Here is a 25,522-nt window from a genome sequence, read left to right on the forward strand (position 1 = left end):
ATTATCCACATTGAAACTCAAGTTGTTGTGTTTGCACTATTCTATTAGCCGCACTATTGCCTTTCTGTAGGCCTTCTCTTTGTTATACATCAGGACAAATGTATGTTGGTAAGAGTTGACTGAAGCAAGCAGAATTTCTTTAGCCTTAAGAAGTAGAGGCGTTGTTGAGCTTCCTTGGCTGTGACATCATGTTTGGATCAAAACAGGCTATGTACTAATGTTTACACCTAGGAGCCTGCCGCTTTCAACCTTCTTAACCACTTTGTGTTGGAGACAGGAGCATATGAGCACCTCCCACCCCTTCTGATGCTTTATTGCCAGCACTGTGGGAAAGATTGTTGTCGTGACACCATGTTACAAAGCTTTCTGTCTCTTTCTGATATTCCAAGATATTATTTGAGATGTGACTTGCTACAGTGGTATCATCGGAAGACTTGTAAATGGAGTTATTGCGGAATTTGACCATGCAGTCATGGATGGATAAAGTATAGAGTGCAGGGCTGAGGATGCAACCTTGTCGAGCACCAGTGTTTAGAATAATCATGGCAGAGGTGTTGCTGCCTTTTCTTAGTGATTGTCCTGGAGCCTAGTCCTCTTTGGAAGCCATTGCTATGGCCAATGAAGTTGGTTGCTGCTTATGGTGTCGAGGGCATGATCCCATCATCAACTCCACTGCTTTTCTCTGATTAAGGCATTGAGCAAGGTTGAAGAAGCCGATGAGGGTGAAGTATAGCTGGGTGTTCAGCGCCATCTGCCTGTGTTTAACTGGTTTTCCTCTCCTTTTTGCTTGCTGCTTTTGGAGGAAAGTGCAAGAATCTTGGGATCCACATTGCAAGGATTGACCAGAGAGGCTGTGGAATTGTTTTGGGGGGCTTTAGGGTTCATGTTGTATATGTTCCTGTATTCTGGTTACTCTGTATTTTGCTGTTTTTGAGTGGTTGGATTGGGGCAAACAATGTGGTCTGGGGTATTTCAGCGAAGAATGCTTTGGCTTGCAGCCTACAAGTGGGTTAGAGGGGCGACACAGAACTGAACTAAACTGAATGCTACTGGCTTGATGTTTGATATTCTATTTGTTGTCCACTTGCTTGTGCAATTTGTTCTTTTCTTGCGTGTTTGGTGTTTGATTTCTTGAGTGGATTCCATGGTGTTTCTTGGTTTCGTGGCTGCCTGCGGGAGGACGAGTTGTATTCTGTATGCATACTTTGATAGCAATGGGCTTAGCACCATCCAGCTTTCATCATGCATGTTCTCAGATTTAGCACTGAGTCAGAGAACAGTGGCTTTGGGTTACACTCTGTATACCAGAACAAAAATGCAGTTTGAAACTCCATTACATACCTCCTTGGAGGTGCCATTTTTAAATTGGGACAGATATTAAATTCCAAGACACAGTAAATATTGAGGCTAATGTTTATTTTGTAAGCAAAACCATTTTAATTATCTGGTCATCAAAATATTTGTGAATGTCAATTTTGTTGGGTGACAATTATACATAGCTCTAATTGCTATTTTTGATTTCTGGGTTTGTATTAAAATGAGGTTGTACAGGAAAATACTTTGCAAGGCCTTGATCAGCTAGACCTCTTCCAAAATGTGTTCATTTCATAAGCTTTAAATGATGTATATGACACTGTTTTAGTAGTTGAATACCATTTGATTTTTCCATAACTTTTGTTGGACTATTATCTTTTGTATTACTCAGAGATTTCCACCAGCGAGGCGACCTTCTTCAAGTCGAGGGGGGATTCAGCTTACTCCAGGCATTGGAGGTGTGGTAAGTAACCAAATTCTGAGTGTATACGTTAGAATTGTGCATTGCCATGTTGAGGTCATTTTTCTTCAAGCTGCTTTGGATTGTCTTTTATGGTTTGACCATTTTGGAATATACAGATCAACAATTTTGAGAACCAAAATGTGAACCATTTTTGGTCTATTTTCTGATGGTTTTGTCTTGAGCACAACTATGATTTGTGGCATTGGATCTTTTGTCTGCATTAACATCAATTAATAAGGCCCTGCATTAATGTCTCCTCTCCATCTTATTACTGATGCAGCACGCCCTCAGTTGTGTGTGTAGGGGGTATTAATTTTGAGTTTTGAAATGCTGTTGCCATATTTAAAATACCATGTTTATGATCAGCAAATCCACTGTTGTTACTATTGGTCTTTTGTTTTCCAAACACTGTCTTTTCCAAACACTCATCTTTACCATTGCTTTTCAGCAGCAACATTTTTTTGATGAAGATGACAGAATGGTGCCCAGTACACCGACACTTGTTGTGCCCCACCGATCAGATGGGTTTGCAGAAGCCATTCAGTAAGGATATTCCTCTTTTATTGCCATCTATATTCAAAATAAGGTGTTTCTTTTCAAAAGCAACCATTTCTTTTCAAAATGTCTTGAGTAAACGGGAATTTTTTTTGAACAATGATACAAGTAAAATTCTGAGCGGTGTAGATTTGTGACAGTCTTTTGTTCTGATTAGTTGAGGGAATTTGTGGAGTCCTTTTTTTTTAATGCTTGTGAGCTTTAAGTAAGAAATGTGCTTCTTCCATGACATTGGTATGTTTATGTGTTGCTTTCAAAATTAGGACATTGATGCTTTGCCATGTGTTTTAAACTTGTTGGTTTATGTACTTCTGTACAATTATGAATTTAAAAGCTCATTTCAGAAACTCTGGTTAGTTCTCCCCAGGTTGCAGGAGTCCCTCGATTTAGGTTTGGACCACCTGAAGATATGAATCAAACTAGTTCAAGTCAGTCTGATCTTGGACAATTGGCATCACAAGGAGGTAATAATTTTACAAAAGATTCTAAATCTCATCAACATAAACAGTGCATATTATGCTCAGTGGAGGTCCTAGAAACTAAACTGTAATCCTGAAGAGAATTGACATTTTACTGGTCAGTCAGGTAGGTCCTGGATTTGGTCAAGTTCTCTGGCAGTGAGTTCCATATATCTGTCACTCTGTTTCAAATTCTTTCCTTTCATTTTAAATCTATGCTTTCTTGTGTTTTGTTTTTATTCTCCTACCACAGCAAAACAATCTATGCCTCTAAAATTTTATATATTCTATCTGGTCATCCCTCAGCCATCTCCACTCAAAACAAGTGTAATCTTGTCCAACCTGCCCAATATCTCAGGTCCTCCAATTTGGGCAACATTCTAGTGAATCTTTGTATCTGTATTCCTAAGCTCCCTAACTTTTAGTGTAATTTCCTACCCATAATTGACTTCCCAAGATGTATCACCTTGTACTTGTTAAAATTAGATTCTATCTGCCAGTGTTGCATGCAGCTTCCCATCTGCAGTATCAACATCAAATGTGAGATCATCTACTGCTAATTGTTTGATCAGATCAATGGCAGGTTATTTGCTTATTCTCATGATTTCACTAAGAGTTGGTTTTGTGTTTAAAAGTATCCCCACCATGCTCCTACAGGTTTAGGAATGTATGAGACTCCCATTTACCTTGCTGCTGTTCATGAAGATGAATCTGGAGGCCGCAGTGTACCAACCACACCGTTGCAAGTTCATGCACCAGGTATGTATTTGTTGAAACTGCCCTAATGGGAGGAAAAGCAACTACACCAGGGATGGTGACTTCAATGTGCTGGTACTTTTCTGCTGAAACTTAAAAATATGAGTTTTTCTTTATTGCTTTTGACAATACAGTACAATTTTGGGCTTTTTTTTGTTGTAAAATAACTAAAACATACAAATTGCCAGTTTTGAATTATCTCATCTAGCATAGTCTTTTTAATCTTCAGAAGGTAGAACTACACAATAAAAATAACTTTGTCACTGAGGTTGCTGTATGTAGCAACTCTTAATGAAGTTGGTCTGTTAATAATTTGGATATTTTTCTGCTATCCCTCCTTCCGAACAACCTGCAGAAGGCAGCATCTGAAAATGCAGTAGCCTGAGCTTTACATCTAGCAAGTAACTATTCCATTTCATAATCCTGGAACTGTCACAAATGACTGTGATTTTTGCACAGAAGCTTCTATAATAGGAATGAAGAATTTTTAGTGAAGTTGAGTTTGGATATTAGAGTAACTGCCAATTCCAGTGGAGATGTCAGCATTGAAAGGGAAAAATGCATTTATAATTTTTTTTTTAAAAAAAGCTATATATCTGCTGTGACATTGAATGACGAGTAGACTTGAGGAACTCCTTGTGAGATTATTCAACCCATTGTTGTGTTGAGAGTCTTTTTTTAATTGAATAGCTTTTTGTTTTACCTCACCCTTTTGTAAGATGGAACTATCTGTGGATTGCAATGATAGTTGAGGTTTTGTGTTGGTGAACTCAGTGATTACATATTCAATGTGAGGATTCTTTCAGTTATTGATTCTGAAGGCAGCTTGAGTTTTTGCATGTAAAAAATTCCAAGGACGCATGACCAGAAATTTTTTTATTTTCCTTCTCTCAAAATGGTATCCACTTTTTAAGTAGCACCCCCCCCCCCAACTTTTAGATTCTCCTTCAGCAAAACAAGCATACTACTTTTTCAAGACCCCCAAGGATCTTAAATATTTCAGTCAAGTCCTCTCAGATTCTCTCAAACTCCTGCGGTGCAAGCCTAGCCTGTCCAAACATTCCCTTGTAAGGTAATCTTTCCTTTTTGTAGGTAAGCTTTTCTTTTGAACTACTTTCAATGTATTTGCATTCTTAAGTAAGTATAGTAATACTACATACTTGTTGCCTCATCAGTTGATGTTTTAAAAATGTTGTAACCCCATATACATACATAGCAACTTTTTCCTTTCAGTGACTGTTTTCAGTGAGGGACCACAAACAGATATAACGGAGCATGCCTCCCAGTCTGTTCCTATGGTTGCAACATCCACGAGCAATCTGTCGAGCACAGTTGAATCTGGAGGTGGTGATGATGGTGATGAAGTGTTTATTGAAGGAGCAGACCAGGAAGGGTAAGAAGAAGGACTAATGCTGTTCACTATTAGCACTTATTTTTAATCATTGACTTTACAATTGATCAATTTGTTACAGTTTCCCAAAAATTAACACTTTCTTGGAAATGGCCTTCAGCAATTTAATTTGACTATATTTTCAATGGACTGTACATCAAAGATGAATTGACCAACTGTATGGAAAAAGAAGGCATAGATAAGATCCTAAGTAATACTTTTAATTGGTATTTACAAAGGAAATTGACTTCATAAAAGAAGGAAGTAGTAATTAATGCCTTGGTGATCTTAAAGGTAGACAAATCAGAGCAGGATGAGATGTAAGCTGGGCTTTTATGGGATGCAAGGGAAGTGATTGCTGGGGCTTTGAGATGTTTGCTAGCCACATGTGAGGTACTAAATGGTTGGAGGATGGTGAACATAGTTCTCCTTTTCAAGGAGGACAGCAAGAATAGAGCCTGTTAATTACAGATAAATGAGCCTAATGACAGTCATAGGGAAATTAATTAGAAAAACTTGAGTTGGATTCATGAGCATATGGAAAGATAGGGACTGGTCAGAGATGGCTAGCATGACAGATCCTGTCTCATCAATCTGTTTGAATATTTTCAAGAGTTTATATGAGTGATGACAATGCATGGACTTTCAGTTGAGTGCTTCACATTTGGGAGACCAATCCAAAAGGCTAGGGCTCGTGGGTTCCAGGGAAAAGGGGAAGTTCAGATGAATATAAAATGTGTTAAATTGGCCAAGGGGCACAGAGCATGATGGTGGAGTGTTGTTTTTATGATTTAGATATTGGTAACTATTGGTGTTTCACAGGTCTCATTGCTGGCACCCTTCCTGTTTATAACAGAAGTGAATAATGTGGAGGGCTTGATCAGTATGTTTGCAGAAGACACATGTATGGAATATATAGAAACCAATGCCCTAGGCACAAGTCGTGCCTTTTATTGAGATGTGCTGATGACCCCTCTATTCATGTTGATATCTTGGCCTGCAAAATGTTAAAAAACATGTAACCCCTAATTAATAAGTTTGCAGATGACACTGGTATCATCAACAGGGAAGGTCATCGGGAATTACAACGTGATCTTAGTCAGTTGTATAAGGGACTTGGGAATGAAGTTTAATTTACTTGAATGCAAAGTGCGGCATATTGGAAAGTCGAATCGAGGTAGAACGTTCATAGTGAGTAGTAAGTTCTTGCAGAATCTTGTAGAACAAGGGGACCTTGGAATTATAGTTCCATGAAAGTTTGCAGTGACAGGTAGACACAATGATGGTGAAAGCTTTTTTGTATGGTGACCTTCATCTTTCCAGGTACAGAGTATAGATGTAATGTTAGGTATGCTTGACGTTGGTGAGGCAGCATTTGCAATGTTGGTCATCCTGTCTATCATCTGGTTAAAGACGCTATTAAACTGGAAAGAATGCAGCATGCAGCAAGTTTTACAAGGAAATTGCCAGGGCCCAAGGGTGTCTTGAATCACAGGGTGAGGTTGAATAGGCCAGGACTTTGTTCATTACAGCATCGGAGACTGAGTGGCACTATGTTATAGAGATTGAATGTAATCATGAGATGCATAGCTAAGATGATTGCACAAGTCTTTTTCCCCAGGGTTGAGGAATCAAGAGCTAGAACATACAGCTTTAGATGAGAGGGGAAAGATTTAATAGAAACTGATGGCAGCTTTCTTTTTACACAAGGAGATGATATATATATGCAGTGAGCTGCCAGAATAAGTGGTTGAGGCAGGTAAAATGACATCTTTTAAAAGACAGTTGGACAGGTAGATGGATATCAAAGATTTAGAAGGATCTGGATTTAATACAGATGAATTGGATTAGCTTGGATATGCATTATGGTTAAAATGATTGAGTTAGGCTAAAGGGCCTGCTTCCATGTTCTTGGACTCTTAATTACGAAGACTAGTGTGTAAGGAACGTAGGTCTTGGGACAAGATAAAAATTCTTCCAGCTTGCCATTATATAGGAATTGGTTTGTTGAGATGTTTTTGCTATGCTGTGCATAATAGCTCACAGATCAAACTTAACTATTTTCCATACCAATCTGTCCATTGAATAGTGTAATGAATGTAACAATGACTTATCCTCTTATTTTCACCAAATCATACGATAAACTGTTATCCAGTGCAGAATCTTGTTTCTATTACTTTGATCTCCAAAAACCTCACCCCCCCCCCACCCAACACCTATACATTTCAAATAAAAGAAGCTTCAACTCTATATGATGTATTCTATGCTGTTAGAGCCCAAGTCCCTTTTTACATGTACCCGTATGATGGAAAATCATGCTCACCAGAGCAATGCAACATTTTCCATTTTAAATATTGTAAATGAAGTGTGGCATACAGGATTTTTGCTGAACAACAATTAAGGTCCATTTAAGAATTACAGATCCAGGGTGTAGAGCTGTTCTGGATGTTCAGTGTGGGATTCTGAGATGAAAATTTGCTCATGCAATTGTTAACTGTGACACCTTGGTTGTGCTTGTTATGATTTTAGTTTAAGTACATTTAGTTAACATTTACCAAGCATTTTCTTAATTCTGGTTGAGGAAGTGAATTGTATTCATCAGATCAATGATCTCTGCTATTGTGCATTTGATAGTTTGGTTTAACATCTTTTTTCATTTCCTATTTCTTTTTCTTCAAAGGCATCAACATAACTCAAATCAACTATCTGTCCAAATCGTAGATTGGAAATTGTATATATTTATTTCTAGAGGTTCATTGACGTGCTTATGCTCTAGCATAGTTTGTTTATTTTTTGTTTTAGTGTGACTGTAATATACATGTTCCATTTATAATTATTCATAATGAATCTTATGAGAAAAGTTTCATACTCCGCAGTGGTTAGCAGATAAACTAAAAGTGCTTTTCCTTCCCTAGTCTTAGTTCAGATGTTATGTTGGAAATTGAAGGACATCAGGAGGAAGAATCTGCCCAACCTTCAGACGAATCTGATATTCCATCCACTAGCCAGGATCCTCCTTCCAGTTCAGCTGGTATGTAATTTTAGAAGGCTATGGTGGATTTGTGTATATTGTTTTTAAACAGCTTGCAGATTGCACATGGTGCCCTTGTGCTGAAAGGCATTGCCAGTCAATGAGAACAAATTCAGAGGGGAGCAATATTGCTAGTTCCACAAGATATAATGAAAAGCATATTTAAAATTTGTGTTTTTTTTTGCAGAAAGATATATGCAATTTTGTAAGGCCTTTTCACAGCATCACACCTCTTAAGTCTTTGAGATTTATCATTGTGCTTTGCATCTGATGGAAGTGCAAAGCTGGAAAGTTGGCAGCAAGGTCCCACAAGTGGCAGTGTCACGATCAACTTTTTTTGCAAGTGCTCATTGAAGCATAAATTACCGAAGACACCAGTTCTTTTTAGGAACTCGTATCATACTGTGTCTTCTTTCTTGAATCAATCGAGAAAAAGTGCCCTGATTTAACACCTCTTAACACCACACCTCTAACAATTCTGAACTCCTTCCATACCATACTGGAATATCAGATTAATTTTGTATTGGGCTTTTCAGTGGGTTTTAAACCTGTAGCCTTCTGCTTCAGAGGTTATTAGTTTACCTCAGTGGTTGAGGCATTACTGTACAGGTGAGTTAAGATCACCTTTGGAGGCTATTTATTAAAAAGAACAGGAGAAACCTGTTGTTTGTCTTGAAGCTACCAGTATCCTAAGTGTTTTAATTTAGGCTTAATGTCCTTGTTTATCCCCTTCTTTGAATATCAATTTTGATATTTTTTTTTATAGATGCTGCCATCACACAGCCTAAACCTTTGAGGAGAGTACGACTTTATCCACAAATGGGGAGAATTGCAGCTCGAGGACGACAGTTCATTAGCCGAAGAGGCAAGAACCATTTCATTTTGTGTCAGACCCTGTTTTATAGGGGAGAAATGAACACCAAGCAGGAAAAAGAGGGATTTTGACTGGAGTCTTTTGGCAGCAGTTTTGAGATGGGATTTTATGATATTTAAGAGTACATGCAAAGTGGTGAAAAGGAATTCCTTCCTGAGTGGTTCTTGAGTGGTGAAGTGAATTGAACAAGTTGAAGATTGGAATTGGAAAGCAGGGGGCTGCATACGTTTGTTCAGACCAGAGAACGTTTTTCTTAGGCATGTGGTGGGGTGGAAATCTAAGATTAGAGTCAGTCTGGTGACGGAGCCAACTGACCCAGCAAAAATCTTTGTTAGGTAGAATATGGCCTCAGTTCTAGGTTAAGTATATTGATCTTTGCAGATTTGATTCCAAGGAATGGCATTTGAGAAAGTCATGCTTGAGATAACAGTATTCTTCTTTTATGATATAGAAATGCATTGCACCAATAGAGTCCCATTTTTGTGTATTCCTACAACTCATTTTCACTCAGATGCCTAGCAACTGCCCTTTGATTGTTTTGCCATCTAAGGCATAATTACAGTAGCCAGTTAACCTATCAGCACCTCCTTAAGATGTGGGAAGAATCCAAAGGAAACCCTTTGGATCGTGGGAGAAGTTGCAAGCACCATACAGACACTACCTAAGGGTTAAATAACTGCTTATCATCATGCTAAACGGATCAGGGTTTCAAGAGTTGTAAATTTACCAGTAAATAAACATTTTGGAGTGTGCAATCTGCAATATGTAAAAAGGCTACATATTTATGCTTCAGTTTTTAATTGTACATGGTTATATTGTAACACAACAAGGAAATAATTCATTTTATAAAGCAATTGTTCTCTGTCATAATTCCAGGTTATTGTTTCCCATTTCCAGGTATGAACCTTTCAATGGGAGGAAGAAGAGGCATAAACAGAGGAAATCATAGTTGAAGAACATGTACCATGTGAAGTGTATTGATGTCTAGTCATTGGTTTGGCTTCTTGCTAAATAAAACAAATTCTTGAACTTCCAACATCTGTGGGTTCCTGTTCTGTTAGTTTTTTTCCATGGAAGAATAAAATGCTTTCCTTTTTAATTTATGTTGAAACTTGATATTCTTTCCTTTTTGGTTTGTTAAAGGCATTTGTACACATCCTTTGTTATACTTCTTTTCATATAAGTAGCTTTCTGGTTCACTGGATCAACCCTGTAGGATTTAGCTAAAATGGAGAGAAGTAAACGAAGGAATGATCAGACACATGAAATATTTAGTTTTAAAACTAGAAGTTGTTTCCTTTTACTGTGTGGATTGGAAAGGATCTTAAAACAATGTAAAATTGAAATTTGAAATGCTTACATTGCTCGCTTGTAGTTAGCAAAGTAAGTTATTTTGATTATACTATACATCCGATCTTTATACAGTTAAAATATCTTCAATGACAAATCATTCGGGGTGGAGACGATAGGAAGGAAGCTCTTGTCAGAGTTCTAACTTTTAATAAGCAAGCTTACTACAAAGGAGGTTTTTTTTCCTTCTATTCATGGTTTGTGATTCTAATGTAAGAACAGGGTTATTTTTCACCCACTATCACTACTGAAGGGATTATAGAACCTTTGTCAATTCCATAATTTTAATCTCAAATAAACAACATTTGCATCTGAAATCAACAGGCAACATTTTCTAGGTTCTGGAAACCTGAAATGAAAATAAAAATGCTGGAAATACTCTGCAGGTCAGTCAGTATCTGTGGAGAGAGAAATGCAACTAACATTTCCGGTTCTGGTGAAAGATTATCAAACTTAAACTTGAACTTCGAACTTCATTTCTCTCTCTCTGGATGCTGTCTGATTTGGGTATGTAAGAGGTGCTGTGAGCTGTTTTCTTTGAAAGACTGATGATGCAACACTTAACAGTATTATTACAATTCTTTATGATGTTGGAATAAGACTAATCTTTTGCACACAAACTCTATTGACCTTATGCTTTTATCTGTGCATATTGCTATCTTCAACAAAAAAAATGCCTTTGGTCTTAAGAACAGGAATACGAAATCTAATTTGGTTCCATACCATTTCAAACTTGTCACTTTGAAAATTCTAAACTCGAAGTACAGTCAGGTTTGCACAACTCTGCTCCATTATATAGTGCTGCAAATTCTGCTATCCCAGTAAATTAGTCGTATTAAGTTTCAAGGGCACAAGATCTTTGAGATAGGTGCCAAGTACTGCTGCTGAGTTTTTACCAGACTGAAGCACACATTCTTATGAGTTACAAAATTGGTGCTTTATGATCATATATTGTGGTACCCAAGTGAAATTGCTTAGGAGTAGAATGTACAGGCCTGGTCTCTTACCTAAAAGAGGAAATATCTGTAGTGGAATGGATGCAACAAAATTTATCAGATTATTTCCTGTGCTGAGAATCTTGTTATCTGAGGAAAGTCTGGGCCTTTTCTCTCACGCTTAGAAGACTGAGGAATGGTAAGCTGCAATGATGTTCTCTGACTGGAGATTGTAATACCAGTATCTCTCAAGTGTTAGCCATGCAGGGCAGAGGAGTAACAGTTCCACCAAATTGATGTGTATTACCTATTCAGGAAACTGAGTATTTTTAGAACAGATTCTTGGATGTTAAGAAATTGAGGGGTATGGGCTTAGTGCAGGCAAGTACTGAAGTAAAAAAATTAACTGCTGTTTTTCAGTGTTGCAGCACTACTTGAAGTCTCCAGTTTTCAGTTTATTCTTTCTGTATTTATCTGATGCCTTTTAGTATCTTGTGCATTAAGATGCCCAATTCCTTTTATGCCTTCAATTCTACATTTTGCCTTTAAGCAAATATTTTGAATTCTCTTCCACTTTTCCCAGGAGGAGGATGATGTCATGCCTCCACCAAGAGATGTATTTCAGTAAGTTTACTTCCCACAATATTTTTTAGTGATTTTTAAATTTTTTTTGCAACTAATTGGGCTTCTTAATGTTTTGTGCAAATTTGGAATTTAAATCTTTATTAAAATAATGGTGGAAAAACTGGTGTCCCAATATAATGGTCTATGTTCTCAGATACTGTACTTTCCACATCTTGGTAATTAGAAAATTACCTTTATCCCAACCTCTAAAAGAACATTTTTTTTACTAATAAATAGGCAGAGGCATTTATTGTTTATGGTCTTTCATACTTCCAGTTTATTGACCTGATGATTTAACAAACATCTGCTGATTTAACAAAAATACTCCCCTTCACTGAAATGACTAATATTTTTGACAGCTGCTGTTAAACTTGTTTAAATAGAGTAAAAGTTTTACTCATCCTTAAATATCCTGTTGATAGCCAAGTGCACAGAAAGAAATCAAGCTGAACTTACCATGTGAGAGCACATAATATTCATATTTTTCTGGAAGTCCAGGATTTGGAAGTGAAATGGCTGATGTGACTGTTAGAGGAAGGCCATGCCAGTTTTTCCGTATTAACATTTCAACAGAAAGTTGAGCTGAAAGAAAGTTGATATGCAGTGGAAGGTAAATTATTTTATTGCGTAACACAAGGGAAGTAGTTAATGTATTTTCCTTTCTTTTGAGCTGATTCAGTCACTCATTCTGGAAAAACTCGTTCTACTCCAGAACTTCACATGATGCCTTGATAAGTTCTTTGAAGCATAGGAGCACAGTGACTAACTTGCATACTTCTGGTTCTTATTAGCTTGAGCCTGCTGATGAATTTTTTTTCAATGGCTAGAATGTAACTTTAACTTTGCCACTGTTTGAAATAATGTCAAAGGAATTCACAGATTCCTGACAGCAACAGGACTTTCAGTGATTTCATCCTATGGCAGCTCTTTTATGCAACAATCTCTCAGTACTGCACAGGATAGTCAGCTTTGGATTTTTGTTCTTTGGAATGGGACAAACTCACTGCCTTCCAACTGAGATGTAGATGTTACCAGGCAAATCTCAGTTAATCTACCTTGGTATGCAATTGGGAAATTAATCTTCCAGCAACTTCATGTAAATATGGGAGACAAGAAATTTACTTTGGTAATCACTACTACAAACGGATCTTGTAGAAATAGCTTTCAACCAATGTTTCCAAATATTAGCTTCAAATACAGCTACCTAGGGTGAGAAGGATCATTCAACATTATTCAGTTTTAATGATACATTCAAGATTTATGACAATTTGCATTAATTTTAACTATACGGTAAGAGCCTGATGCTTATCTTAAAAAAAAAAGTTGCCCTCATTTTTCTCTCTCCGCAATTGCTCTACTTAGACATTCTAATCAAAAGGTTGATAGTATCTGTTTGGGGGGGGGGGGGTTCACCAAAAAACTGCAAATGGAGAATTACCAGGTGTTTCTGATCTGTTCTAATGCAAATCTTTTTTTGATTTTTAAAAAAAAGTCCAGACAGGTCAATTCATCAATGGGTTGAAACACTAGCATCATTCCCGATTATACCATTAAATAACTTGCACCTGAAAAAAATGATATTAAAAAAGTAATTGCTTAATTTCTAAGCAATTATAATAATTAGATCAACATTTGCGAAACTCATAAATAGCCACATATATAGCAGCAATGTGCTTATTTTTGTGCTTTCTGCAAAATTATCCATTGTGGCTTTTTTTTTTGGAAGAAGTATATAATTTGCTGTTCCATAACTATCATTTTTGAATAGTTGTGCATGTCATACTTAAGAATGTGTGCAGAACAAAGTTTAAATTTTATATTTGCACAACAGAAGTAGTAATTGAGCCAAATAAAATTCAGTTTAATTCAGTAAAATTGTTTATTGGCATCTCCATTTTCCTTAATACTCAAAGGTATGAATCTTAGCCTAGCCAATGACGGAAAATATCCCTGACAGTCAAATATTAAATTTTAATTGTTTTGGAAGTTGACTAACTTTGAACTCTACAAGATGGCTTCAAAACCATGTACTTTAGTTACTGAATCTGCACACACAAGAATTCTGTACCTATATTTTGAAGTTTCCTGCTTTTCTGCATGGCAACCATTGTTTGCCGCCTGTAACGTCTTGCCACATGATAAATTGGGATGTGAGTACGTTCTAGTGGGCAAGATGAGATGGGTCTTTGATATACATATTTCTGGTATAATCCACCTGGAATACAGAATACATTTGATTATGACAATTAATTCCCAAATTTTGTGCGTTTACAGTGCAGCTGCAGTTGCACAAACTTAAAGAGAATTACTTACAATGAAAGACAGCTAATTAGCCCGACAAGTCCATGCTATCTCACAACAAAGCAGTATAATCAGTCCCGATCCATGTCTTATTTCCCTCTCATTCCTTTCAACTCCCCCTAATTTCTAGTTCTATTTGCCTACACTAGTGCTATTTTCAATGGCCAATTCACATACCAACATCTTTGGGATAGGGAAGCAAACCTGAGTACATGGGTACTGAGCACCACAGTTAAAAGGCGAACATGAGAACTGCACAGAACACCTTTGATCAAACCCAGGTTGCTCTAGTTAATAATGTCTGATGTTTAGTAATCAAATAGTGTACATTGGAAGACAAACATTAAAATACGATATGATGCATTGCATGTGTAAACATTCATTAATCAGAAAAAATAAATAGGGAAAACATTTTTACAAGGGAATCGAAATAACCTTTTTTGAAGAAATACACCGTTTCAGGTCTGTTACGGTATGCAGCCACTGAAAGTGCAGCCGTTATTTCGCCGCTCAATCCTGAAAAGCCGGCCGCAATTCTTCGAGGATAGCCACTGTCCATGTGCCCATTCTGAAATCGCCAGTACTGGTCTCCCTATAAATTCAACAAGAATTGATGTTTTAAGAGAAGTTTCTATTGAAATGCAATTAATAAACTGACACACTTAAGTAGGTGGGAATTCAAATTAAACATCCATCGCATTGTTAACACATTCCATTTGGTTCTTTTTAAAACTCATTCTGCTGTACATTGGATACATTTGCAGGAAGTTCAATAAATGGAATTCATTGTTATTCACACTGCTCAGTTTTTACAGTACCTAAATTTGAGTACAAGGAGTCACCTACCAAGTAGTATTTCCGAGTACAATTCTGCTCCCAATTTCTTCATAGTTTTTGCAACGCTAGAGGTGTTACAAGATCCCCCCCCCCCCCACCCCCCAATCAGCTGGAAGCTGAGCCCATGGTCAATTAAACACATGGCGAATTGAACACAAAGTACCTCTGGTTATGACAGTTGCCTTTTGATTTTAATTGTGGGCATGTTCAATACAAATTTATTGTTATTATCAGATGTTGATCAAAACAAAGCAGTTCATTGTTTTGTGGTATTCTTGGAGAATAAGCTCTCTGCATTTTACCTGTACTTTTTCACCACCTCTCTTAATGGTAGCTTGTGTACTAGAATCAGATTTTAAAACATTTTTTCATTCATCTCACAACAAGGGAGTAAAAATCTTTTATGTTGCGTCTCCTTTGCTATGTACAACAATAAGGAAAGAAAATGTAGGATATTGCCTAAAAACTGATTGTGTACATAATTGTTCTGTATACATTCAGATCAATGTGTATTGATAAATTTGATGGCCTGGTGAAAAAAGCTGGCCTGTTAGTCTTGGCCTTAATGCTGCAGTACCATTTGCTAGGCAGAAACCGTTTGTGGTTGGGGTGGCTGGAGTCCCTGATGATCCTCCGGGCCCTTTTTACACACCTGCTGCTGTAAATGTCCTGAATAGAGGGAAGTTCACATCCACAGATGTGCTGGGCTGTCCACACCGTGCTCTGCAGTGCCCTGTGATTGAGGGTAGTACAATTCCCGGACCAGGCGGTGACACAGTCAGGGTGCTCTCAATGATGGTGCCCCTGAAGAAAGTACTGAGGATTTGGGGATTCATGCCAAACTTCTTCAGCCACCTTAAGATGAAGGAGGTGCTGTTGTGCTTTTTCACCACACAGTTGGTACGTACAGTCCAGGTGAGATCCCCAGTGATGTGTATACCAAGACACTTGAAAATACTCACCCTCTCAAATACAGTCCCATTGATGTCAATAGGGGCTAGCCTGTCTCCTTTCCTCCTGTAATCCATAATTAACTTTTTTCAACATTGAGAGAGAGGTTGTTTTCCACTGTGTCAGGGCATTGACTTCTCTGTAAGCCAAATCCTGAGAACTTTCCCCAAGTCCTAAGAACTTTCTACAGGGGCACAATTGAGAGCATCCTGACTGGCTGCATCACTGCCTGGTATAGGAACTGTGCCTCCCTTAATCACAGGACTCTGCAGAGAGTGGTGCGGACAGCCCAGCACATCTGTAGTTGTAAACTTCCCATGATTCAGAACATTTAGAAGGACAGGTGTGTAAAAAGGTCCCATAAGATCATTGCGGACCCAATCTATTCCCGCTGCTACCATCCAGGAAGCGGTACCGCAGCATAAAAGCCAGGACCAACAGGCTCCAGGACAGCTTCTTCCACCAGGCCACCAGACTGATGGACTCATGCTGATTTGAGTGTATTCTATATTACATTGACTTACATTTATTATAAATGACTGTGATTGCACATTTAGATGGAGATGTAACGTAATGATTTTTACTCATGTATATGAAGAACGTAAGAAATAAAGTTAATTCAATTCAATTCATCATTGTTGGAAATTAGACCTATCAATGTTGTGTCATCTGCAAATTTGATCAGCGGATTGGAGCTGTGCACAACAACACAGTCATGAGTGTATAGGGAGTAGAGGAGGGGGCTCAGGACATAACTCTTGGGGGTTTCTGTGTTGGGGGTCAGAGGGGCAGAGGAGAGGGTGCCCATCCTCACCACCAGCCGGCGATCTGACAGGAAGCCCAAGATCCAGCTATACAAGGCAGGGTGCAGGCCAAGGTGTCCGAGCTTCTTGTCGAATGCTGAACCGTAGTCCAAGAACAGCATTCTAACATAAGCATCCCTCCTTTCCAGGTGAGTGAGGATGGTGTGTAGTGCTGTGATTATGACATCATTTGTTCATCGGTTATGTTGGTAGGCAAATTGTAGGGAGTCCAGCGTGGGTGGTAACAAGCTGCAGATGTAGTCCTTGACCAGCCTCTCAAAGCATTTGCTTATGATTGAGGTGAGTGTGACAGGATGCCAATCATTCATACATACCACCTTGGTTTATTTTTGTCTAGCCTCAATGGTGAGTGCAGAGATTATGGATAATAGATTGCAAACGTAGGAGTGTAATTTCCAATGCCTTTCTGACATAGTCTTAATTTAGAGGTGCAATTGGAGACCCATGTTTGCATAATTTTGTGATGCTCTTTGCATCAGTATGGTTGCTTTGCGATTCAGATTTTTGCAGTTCTTGTAAGCAGCAACTTTGTAATTGATTGCATAGATAAAATGAAAACAGTAGGCTAAAATCCTTTTGTAATATCTGGACTGAACAGCCTAGAAGGGTGATGGAGCAGAATCTACAAAAACTTCCGAATCAACTTAGATAAATAAATTGCAGAGCCAGAGGGAAATGACAATGTGTGGGACAAATTGATCTTGTATTTCAAAGATCCTAGGTTACTTTTTGTGTTCTGCATCTTTAGAATGAAAGCTGTGAGAGGGGACGTTAGTCATGGGAACATGTTAAATCAGCAGCCATTCTGCTTTACAGCAATTACGAACACCATTGTTATTTTGATCTCCTCATTGGACAAGGAATAGGACAAAGAAACTTACCTTAAAAAAGTACGTATTTCCAAGGCAGTTGCACCTTGTGAAAACGGTGTCTATTGGGGATGGAATGCCCCACACATCACTGATCCTTTGAGGATGTCCTAATATTTGTCCTTTCTGGCTTATTGTCCAAAATAAATGGCCTGAAAACATAAAGTTAAGCCACAATTCAGCTTTGTCAAATGGAAAGGATAACTGGTATTCACCAATATTTAAAATTAAGAACACTCGCCATCCAGGTCATGCCCACTTCTCATTGCTACCATCAGGGACGAGCCTGAAGCCCCACACTCAGCATTTTAGCAACAGCTTCTTCCCTCCCACCATCAGATTCTGAACAGACCAGGAACACGATCTCACTTTATGCTTTCTTTTTGATCTACTTATTTTTTATATTTCCTGGTGTAACATGTTATAATTTGTAATTTATTGACTGTACTGTCACAAAGCACCACGTTACTGGACATGTGTCTGTGATAATAAACCTGATTCTGCTACTACTTAATGATTGCTAGGCAAATAATCAATGATATGATCAGCACAGAGCACTTAATGCCATTATATTATTGGCAAAGACAGATGGATTTAAATTCCAATTTACTTAATCCTATATTCTACTGGAAAACATTCAACAGCATCTCCCAATCTTCCTCATCAATGTGTTAGTTTCATTTGGGCAGGTGTAACATTTCCACTTCAGCAGACTCGACCTTTCTGATTGGCATTCACTCCCTTTGGATTAAAAAAAATGAGCCAAACATAAATCATTTCTCTGTGTTAACTCAGCTTGTGATCAGTCCATCCATTTTTAATCATGTGTAATTTCTGAGATTTGTCCAGAGTTGAGGCTTGGACACTCTCCAAGAGGTGCAGCCACACATCAGAAAAGAGAAGCATTCAGATTCGCATTTAGATTTTTTTATGTCTACAAAGCTTCTTTAATATCTTACCTCTAAAAATATATGTGGTTCCATTTTGTAGAGTTGTCATAGCATCTGAAGGCTTCTTATTACACAAATTGGAATCATTAAGGATGTCTAAAATGATAATTTTAATAATAATTGGACTTTAAAATCAAGAAATCATCCACATTTCATAATTGTTAAAACTTCTTGAAACTTGTCATTTCATGCTTAGTTATATAATTCATTGACAACTTACCACTTGTGATATTCAACGTCATGTGGCATAGAGATGCAGTGTTAAAGCATTATTCAAGTCAGAGTACTACAGTCCTTTAGACCATCTAGACCATACCGACCTAATCTTCTGCCTATTCCCATCTACCTGCTACTGGACCATATCCCTCCCATCCACGCATTTATCCACAATTCTCTTAAATGGTGCAATTGTACTCCCATCTACCATTTCTGCTGACAGCTCGTTCTACACACACATCATCTTCTGAGTGAAATTCCTCTCTAGATTCTACTTAAGTATGTCAACTCTAAAACTATGACCTCTAGATCTCACCCAACCTCGGAGGAAAAAGCCTGCATACGTTCATCTTGACTATACCCCACTTCATTTTGTATACATTTTTAAGATCTCATTCTCCTGCACTCCAAGGAATGAAGTCCTAACCTTTCTCTATAACTCAGGTCCTCTAGTCCTAACAGCATCCTTGTAAATTTTTTCTGCACTCTTTCAAGCTTATTGATATAGTTCCTGTGGATATATGACCAGAAATGCAAACAGTATTCCAAATTTGGCCTCAGTAACATATAATTTTAACAGAACATCCCATATCCTGTACTCAGTGTCCTGATTTATGAAAGCCAATATGCCAAAAGCTCTCTTTACAACCTCATCTACCTGTGATGCTATTTTCAAGGAATTATGGGTTTGTATTCCCTGGTTCCTTCGTTCTACTGCACACCTCAAAACCTTACCATTCACTGTGTCAGTCTTTCCTGGTTTGTCCTCCCAAAGTGCAACACCTTACTCTGGTCTGCATTAAATTTCAATGGTCATTTTTCAGTCCATTTTCCCAGAAGGTCCAAGAAAATGCTGCAAATTTTGATAGCTTCCTCAATATCCACAAAACACCCCCCATCATGGTGTAATCTGCAAATTTACTGATCCATCTTACCCCATTGTCATCTAAAGCTTTAATATAGATGATAAACTATAATGAGCCTAAGGCACACCACTAGTCACAGACCTAGCGTCAGAGAGACAACTACCTACTACCACTGTCTTTGCCCACGAAACAAATGTTGAATCCAACTGATGACTTCATCCTGAATGTCAAGCAATTTAATGTTTTAACCAGTCTACCTTGTGGGACTTTGTCAAAGACCTTGTTAAAGTCTGTATAGATAATGTTTACTGCCTTTTCTTGGTAATTTCCTTGAATAAATATATGTTTGGTTAGACATGACCTACCAAACATAAAGCCATGTTGGCTATCCCTGATCAGGTCCTATCTATCCAAATATTTACATATCCTGTCCCTTAGACTACCTTCTAATAATTTTTCCATGACTAATGTAGGACTCACACTGCCTATAATCTGTTGGCTTATTCTTAAACAGAACACCATTAGTTATCCTCCATCCTCCAGCACTTCCCCCATGGCAAAGAATGTTTTAAATGTTTCTGCTAGGGCCGCTACAATTTCTGCACTTAGGGCCCAAATAGACACCTTGTCAGATCCTAGGGATTTATTCACCTTAATTTGCCTTAAGAAAGCCAGCACCACTTCTGCCGTAATCCAGATCTGGTTTGTGACCTTACTACACACTTTCCTCAATTCTGCAGTCTCTGTGTCTATCTACATAGTAAATACAGATCTTTCCTCATCTTCTTTGGCTCCACACTTAGATGATGATGACAATGATGATTTTTGAGACTTTTGTCCCTTGCTATCCTTTTGCTCTTAATATAACGCTAGAAACTTTTAATATTCTTGCTTACCTTGTCTGCAGAGAAACCTCATGCCTTCTTTGAGCATACCCGATTTCTCTCTTAAATCTTCCCTTGCACATCTTATATCCATCAAGTACCTCACTTGACCCTAACTGCTTATACCTGATATGTGCCACTTTCTTTTTCTTCACCAGGGCCTCCATGTTCTGTTATGTCACATTACTGAAGTGGCTGTGTCCCTACAGAAGAACTCCAGCATGTTTGTTTCTTCTCTGGTGTTATCCTACATTATCTTTTGCATTATTTATTTTATTTGTAAGTTATACATCTTTATGTGCTTGCACTGTACTACTATCACAAAACAACAAATTTCATGCCTTATGGAAACGATAATAAATCTGATTTTGATGACTGAATTCAGTTTTATAACTTGTCATGGATCAATTTGAGATCAGGATATAAGGGTTACATGTCTGTAGACGATAGATTACAGGAGCTTCCTTTCTGAATATGCAACAATCACTGATTGCCACTGCCGCCTCTTTCTTTCAAACACTTTTTTAACTGCTCCTTTTACTTGTGCATATTTGGAGCCCTTTGCTTAATGTTTTCTTCTGTTCTGAGTTCCCACATGGATACCCTCAACATGAATTATAATCAACAGCAAATAAATTGCATGTCCTACCTTCATATGATTGGGTTTTCCCAGTGATCTGATTTCTCCGTTCGTGAGTTGGTTCGGTTACCATGTTATCACTCCTAGTAGGACTAGGGACCTATGAAAAATAACAGATTAGTGTTTTTTTTCCTCCAATGAATAGCTTATTTGACTAAAAGAGCTGCTGATGAATGTAGTGCACACTTTCAAAGAAAGGCATTGTGCTTCCACCAAAAAAAAAATTGGGGTGAAAAAAATATTGTAAATTTCTCCTGTTGAAAGCACCAGGCTGATACAGTCCTCTCATTGCTGTTTTTCTGCATTCAGAAGTTGCAGTGACATTAATTGCTAAGGGGTTCTCGCTGGAGATGGAAGGGTAGGGAGTGCTGGCTTCTACTGAGAGCCTAAAGCACTGACCAAATTATTTCTGATTCGAGTGACAGCTTCTCTCTCGAATACTTGAGAAATAATCGGCACAAAAATCTTTCCTTTGCAGATTTGTGCTGGAAGCAGGAAACCTCAATTTTAAAATGTTTTTCTTGTGGAGTTGCAGTTGGAGATTGAGCTGAATTCAACCTTCAATGTGGACTATTAAGTTTTTTTTAAATAACTGTTTCTATTAGCAAGCATATAATTGCTGAAGCAATGGTTCTGCATTATTGGATTTTTTGATATTTAAAATAGAAAAACTAGTTACTGTGAATTCTGGGAATTGAAAATCTGCATGGTTTTATCTTAATTTATGTTAAAATCTGTTACCTCATATTTAACAGGAACATTGGGCTTTATATTTTCTCTTTTTATCTTTGAATTTGTAGCAATTAGTTCTTCTTTACTGATCTTTACTTCTATATTTAGGTTAACAGGTTCCACTGTTACAGGATTCTGTAAGACATTGACCTGTGCCATTTCCACGGTTTTCAATATTGGATCTGATGCTACAGGATGTGAAGGTACAATGGATTGTAATATTCCCCTTTTGTTTAAGTTTGAACCAGTGGAACTAGTTTCCTGAGGAATTGTAGGCTGTATTTGTTCTGCAGTATGGAAGCTGTTAAGATGAAGAATACTTTTTTCTAAAGTGGGGCTTGTTATTCTTTCATTATGCAAGAGCTTGGAGATTTTGGGGCCATCTTCTGGAATTGTGCCCCCTCCTAGTTTGTTTACCACTTTAGACTCCATGGTTCTATACTCAGTGACAGAATACTTTACAGTTCCTTCGTCCAAGAATTTAGACTTTGAAAAAGCAATAGGAATAGTGTATGCTGTAGCTCTTTTATTCAAGGCTTTAGAATCCGTGGAACTACGTTTGTTAATGGAAGATGCTGTCATTCCTCTGCCCAAGATTTTAGATACTGTGCTCCTATATCCTGATTCAGGATGCGTTGCTGTTCCATTATTCAAAAATCTGGATTCTGTGGATGTTCCAGCAGTTGCTGTCATTTCTTTAGCCAAGGTTTCATAACTCATGGAACTATATATTTTGGTTGAGGATGCTACTTTTCTTTTATCCATGATTTGAGAACCTATAGTCCCATTTTGGGGCATACCAGACATTGAATCTATCCTTGGCTCTTCAGGAACTGCAAAATTTGTTATTCCAGCAGGCATGATTTTAGGATCTGTGGATTCATGCACAGGAGCAGTGGTTGATGCTTTTCCTTTATCCGAGACCATAGAATCTGCAGAAGCATCTTTCTGAACTGAGGGAACTGTTGGTTGGTTGTTCAGGATTTTTGTATGTGTGGAATTTTCTTGAAGAATTATGGTTGTTATTCTTTCATCTATGGTTTTAGAATCCATGGTTGCATCATCAGGAACAGATGGGATTGTCTTTTCATTATCCAAGACTTCTGAACCTGTGGAAACATCCCCGTCAACAATGGACGTTGGCAGTTTATTACCCAAGATATCAGAGCTTGTTGACGTTATTTCACTTTGTATTTTAGAATCTGTTATGCTACCTAGAGATACAGGTAGTGTTGTAACTCCTTCATCCAAGATTTTCTTATCAGTGGAATCATCGTTGGGAACAGTTGTTATTCCTTTATTCAAGATTTTAGAATCTGTGGTTCCATCTTCTGTAACAGAAGAATCTGTCATTGCATGAACGAAGATTTTTGGTTCTGTAGAAATATCCTCTGTGATAAAGGCTGTGGCCACTGTTGTATCCAAGATTTTAAAATCAGTGTTCCCATCTGCAGGGACAGAGGAAATTGACATATTGTTGTCTGAGATTTGAGAATTCATAGAAACACCTTCAGTAACCAAAGGCATTGTCGTGTCTTTGTTCTGGATTTCTGAATCAATGGAATTGTCTTCAGTTGTCGCTAATTTATATTGAATTTTAGTGCTGTCTTCAGGACTGGAGAGACTTTCAATTCCTTTTTCTAATTTACTAGGATTTAATGAGATTTCTTCTGGGAGGATCTGTGTTGCATTTTCTCTGTCCAAGGTTTTAAGTTGAATGAAAGCACCTTCTGTCATAAAAGCTTTAGTTATTTCATTACCCACGAATAAGGAATCCATGGTACCATTTTCAGGAACAGTTACTGCTGATATTGTTTTATATGGGACTTTAGAAGACATTATTGTGTCTTGAAGAACGGGTGACACTGTAATTGTAGCCATTACTTCTGAATCATTTCCAGGAACAGTGGTTATTAATTTTCTGTCCAGGATTCTAGAATCTATGGTCCCATTATCCAAAACAGAAGGAATTGTTAATACACTATCCAAGATTTTGGAATCATTAGAAGCATTTCTAGTATTTATAGTGGTTGACAATATTTTACTCAAAGTATTATAACCTGTGATATCTTCAGTAAAAGGAATTTTTGTTATTTCTTTATTCATGGTCCCATTATTGGGAAGAGAAGTTGTTATTTCTTTATCCAAGATTTTAGAATTCAGGAATCCATCTTCATGATCAGTGGGAGTTGTTGTTCTCTTAGTCGAGAATGTGGATGCTGTATTTGCATCTTTGGGATATGATGTCATTATTAGATGAGAGATTTTAGCATCTGTGGCTTCACCTTCTGGAACAGAGGATGTGATGATTCTATTATCCAAGATTTGTGAATCTGTAGAAGAGTTTGTCGAAATAGAAGGATCTGTCATTCCACTAATCAGTGTAGTAGAACTTCTTGAAGCCTTATCAAAGATGCTGTGTGTTGCAAATCTTGTCTCAGAGATTTTAGATTCCGTTTTAGCATCTTCTCTGAAAAAGGCCATTGTTGTTGTTTTACCCAAGGTTGTAGAATCTGTGGTCACATCTACAGGAAGAGAGGAATCTGTCATCTTGTTGTCCAAGATTTTAAAACCTGTGGAAATGTCTTCAGTAATAGAGGACACTGTATGCCCGTTCTTCCAGAGCTTTGTATCTACAGAACTGTCTGCAGGAGCAAGTGTTGTTGCCGCTTTATCTGGTAATTTGGAATCATTGGTCTGCTGTTCAGGAACAGGGAATGCTGTCATTCGTTTATCCAATGTCGTAGGAACTGGGGAAGCTTCTTCTGGGACAGTGGGTGTTGTTACTTGCCTGTCTGAGTGTGTGGGTTCTATCGAGGCAACCTCTGTGGTAAAGGCTGCAGTCATTCTTTTATCCAAGAATGAATAATCCGTGGTGTTCATTTCAGAAATGGTGTCAGTTGATGTTATTTTATTCAATAGTTTAGAATGTGTTATCTTACCTTGAGAAGTAAGTGATGCTGTGGTTGTTATTCCTTTATCTAACGTTTTAGAAAGCATGGTCTCACCATCAGGGACTGACAGAGCAGTCCTTGCATTAGCCGAGGCTTCTGCTTTTGTGGAAGCATCTGTAACAATAGGAGGTGTTGCTGTACTATTTTGCATATTTGTGTTTTTGGGCAATGACGACTGTGTCATTATTTGATTAAATTCTTTCAAATTTGTCACTTTACTTTCTGGAACAGAGGATATGATGGTTCTGTCATCCAAGGTGTTTGTAGAAGCAAGTACAGGAACAGAAGGAGTTATTCTTCCAATAACTAATTTGCCAGAAGCCTGTTCAAGGATAGTCTGTGTCGTCATTTCTGCCTCCAAGAGATTTGCTTCCGTGGAAGTAACTTGTGGGATAAAGGTTGTTGTCATTATTTCATCCAAAATATTAGATTCTGTAGTCACATCAACTGGAATAGAGGAATTTCCCATTTTATCATGCAAAATTTTAGAACTTGTGTAAATGTCCTCAACAACTGAGGGCGTTGTCAGCCTATGGTTTTGGACATTTGAATCCATAGATTCATTTTCAGAAATATTGGCTGCTGTCTTGTTCCCCAGGATTTTTGAATTATTTGTCCTTTCTTCAGAAACAGTGGATGCTGTCATGTCTTTGTTAAATATACTTGGAACCGAGGATGCTTCATCTGGGTTGATGTATGTTGCTATTCCTGTGTTTGAAGTTTTAGGTTCTGTAGGAACAACATCAGT

The 25,522-nt window shown here is 37.8% G+C and overlaps 2 protein-coding genes across 5 annotated transcripts in view; one reads left to right on the forward strand and one right to left on the reverse strand.

Moving 5' to 3' along the window:
- Window positions 1-9,877, forward strand: part of tprb (translocated promoter region b, nuclear basket protein) — a 91,696-nt gene extending 81,819 nt beyond the window's left edge. For 2 of the 4 annotated variants that reach the window (XM_073063290.1, XM_073063289.1), the window contains exons 44-51: window positions 1,706-1,777; window positions 2,229-2,320; window positions 2,690-2,796; window positions 3,448-3,549; window positions 4,780-4,939; window positions 7,852-7,967; window positions 8,734-8,832; window positions 9,739-9,877. In XM_073063290.1, coding sequence (XP_072919391.1) covers window positions 1,706-1,777; window positions 2,229-2,320; window positions 2,690-2,796; window positions 3,448-3,549; window positions 4,780-4,939; window positions 7,852-7,967; window positions 8,734-8,832; window positions 9,739-9,794 — 804 coding nt within the window. In that variant the 3' untranslated portion in view covers window positions 9,795-9,877. Of the gene's footprint in view, window positions 1-1,705; window positions 1,778-2,225; window positions 2,321-2,689; window positions 2,797-3,447; window positions 3,550-4,779; window positions 4,940-7,851; window positions 7,968-8,733; window positions 8,833-9,738 lie in introns of all 4 variants that reach the window. The other 2 variants (XM_073063288.1, XM_073063287.1) reach the window with 1 other exon arrangement.
- prg4b (proteoglycan 4b) overlaps window positions 9,623-25,522 on the reverse strand; it is a 41,033-nt gene continuing 25,133 nt past the window's right edge. The window contains exons 7-13 of the mRNA XM_073063292.1: window positions 21,098-21,188; window positions 18,492-18,578; window positions 17,545-17,684; window positions 14,487-14,643; window positions 13,819-13,965; window positions 12,207-12,332; window positions 9,623-10,064 (exon numbers count right to left, since the gene is read on the reverse strand). Of these exons, the coding sequence (XP_072919393.1) occupies window positions 9,979-10,064; window positions 12,207-12,332; window positions 13,819-13,965; window positions 14,487-14,643; window positions 17,545-17,684; window positions 18,492-18,578; window positions 21,098-21,188 (834 nt within the window). The 3' untranslated portion in view covers window positions 9,623-9,978. The remainder of the gene's footprint in view (window positions 10,065-12,206; window positions 12,333-13,818; window positions 13,966-14,486; window positions 14,644-17,544; window positions 17,685-18,491; window positions 18,579-21,097; window positions 21,189-25,522) is intronic.

Source organism: Hemitrygon akajei, chromosome 12, assembly GCF_048418815.1.
Source record: "Hemitrygon akajei chromosome 12, sHemAka1.3, whole genome shotgun sequence".
Taxonomy (NCBI): Eukaryota; Metazoa; Chordata; class Chondrichthyes; order Myliobatiformes; family Dasyatidae; genus Hemitrygon; species Hemitrygon akajei.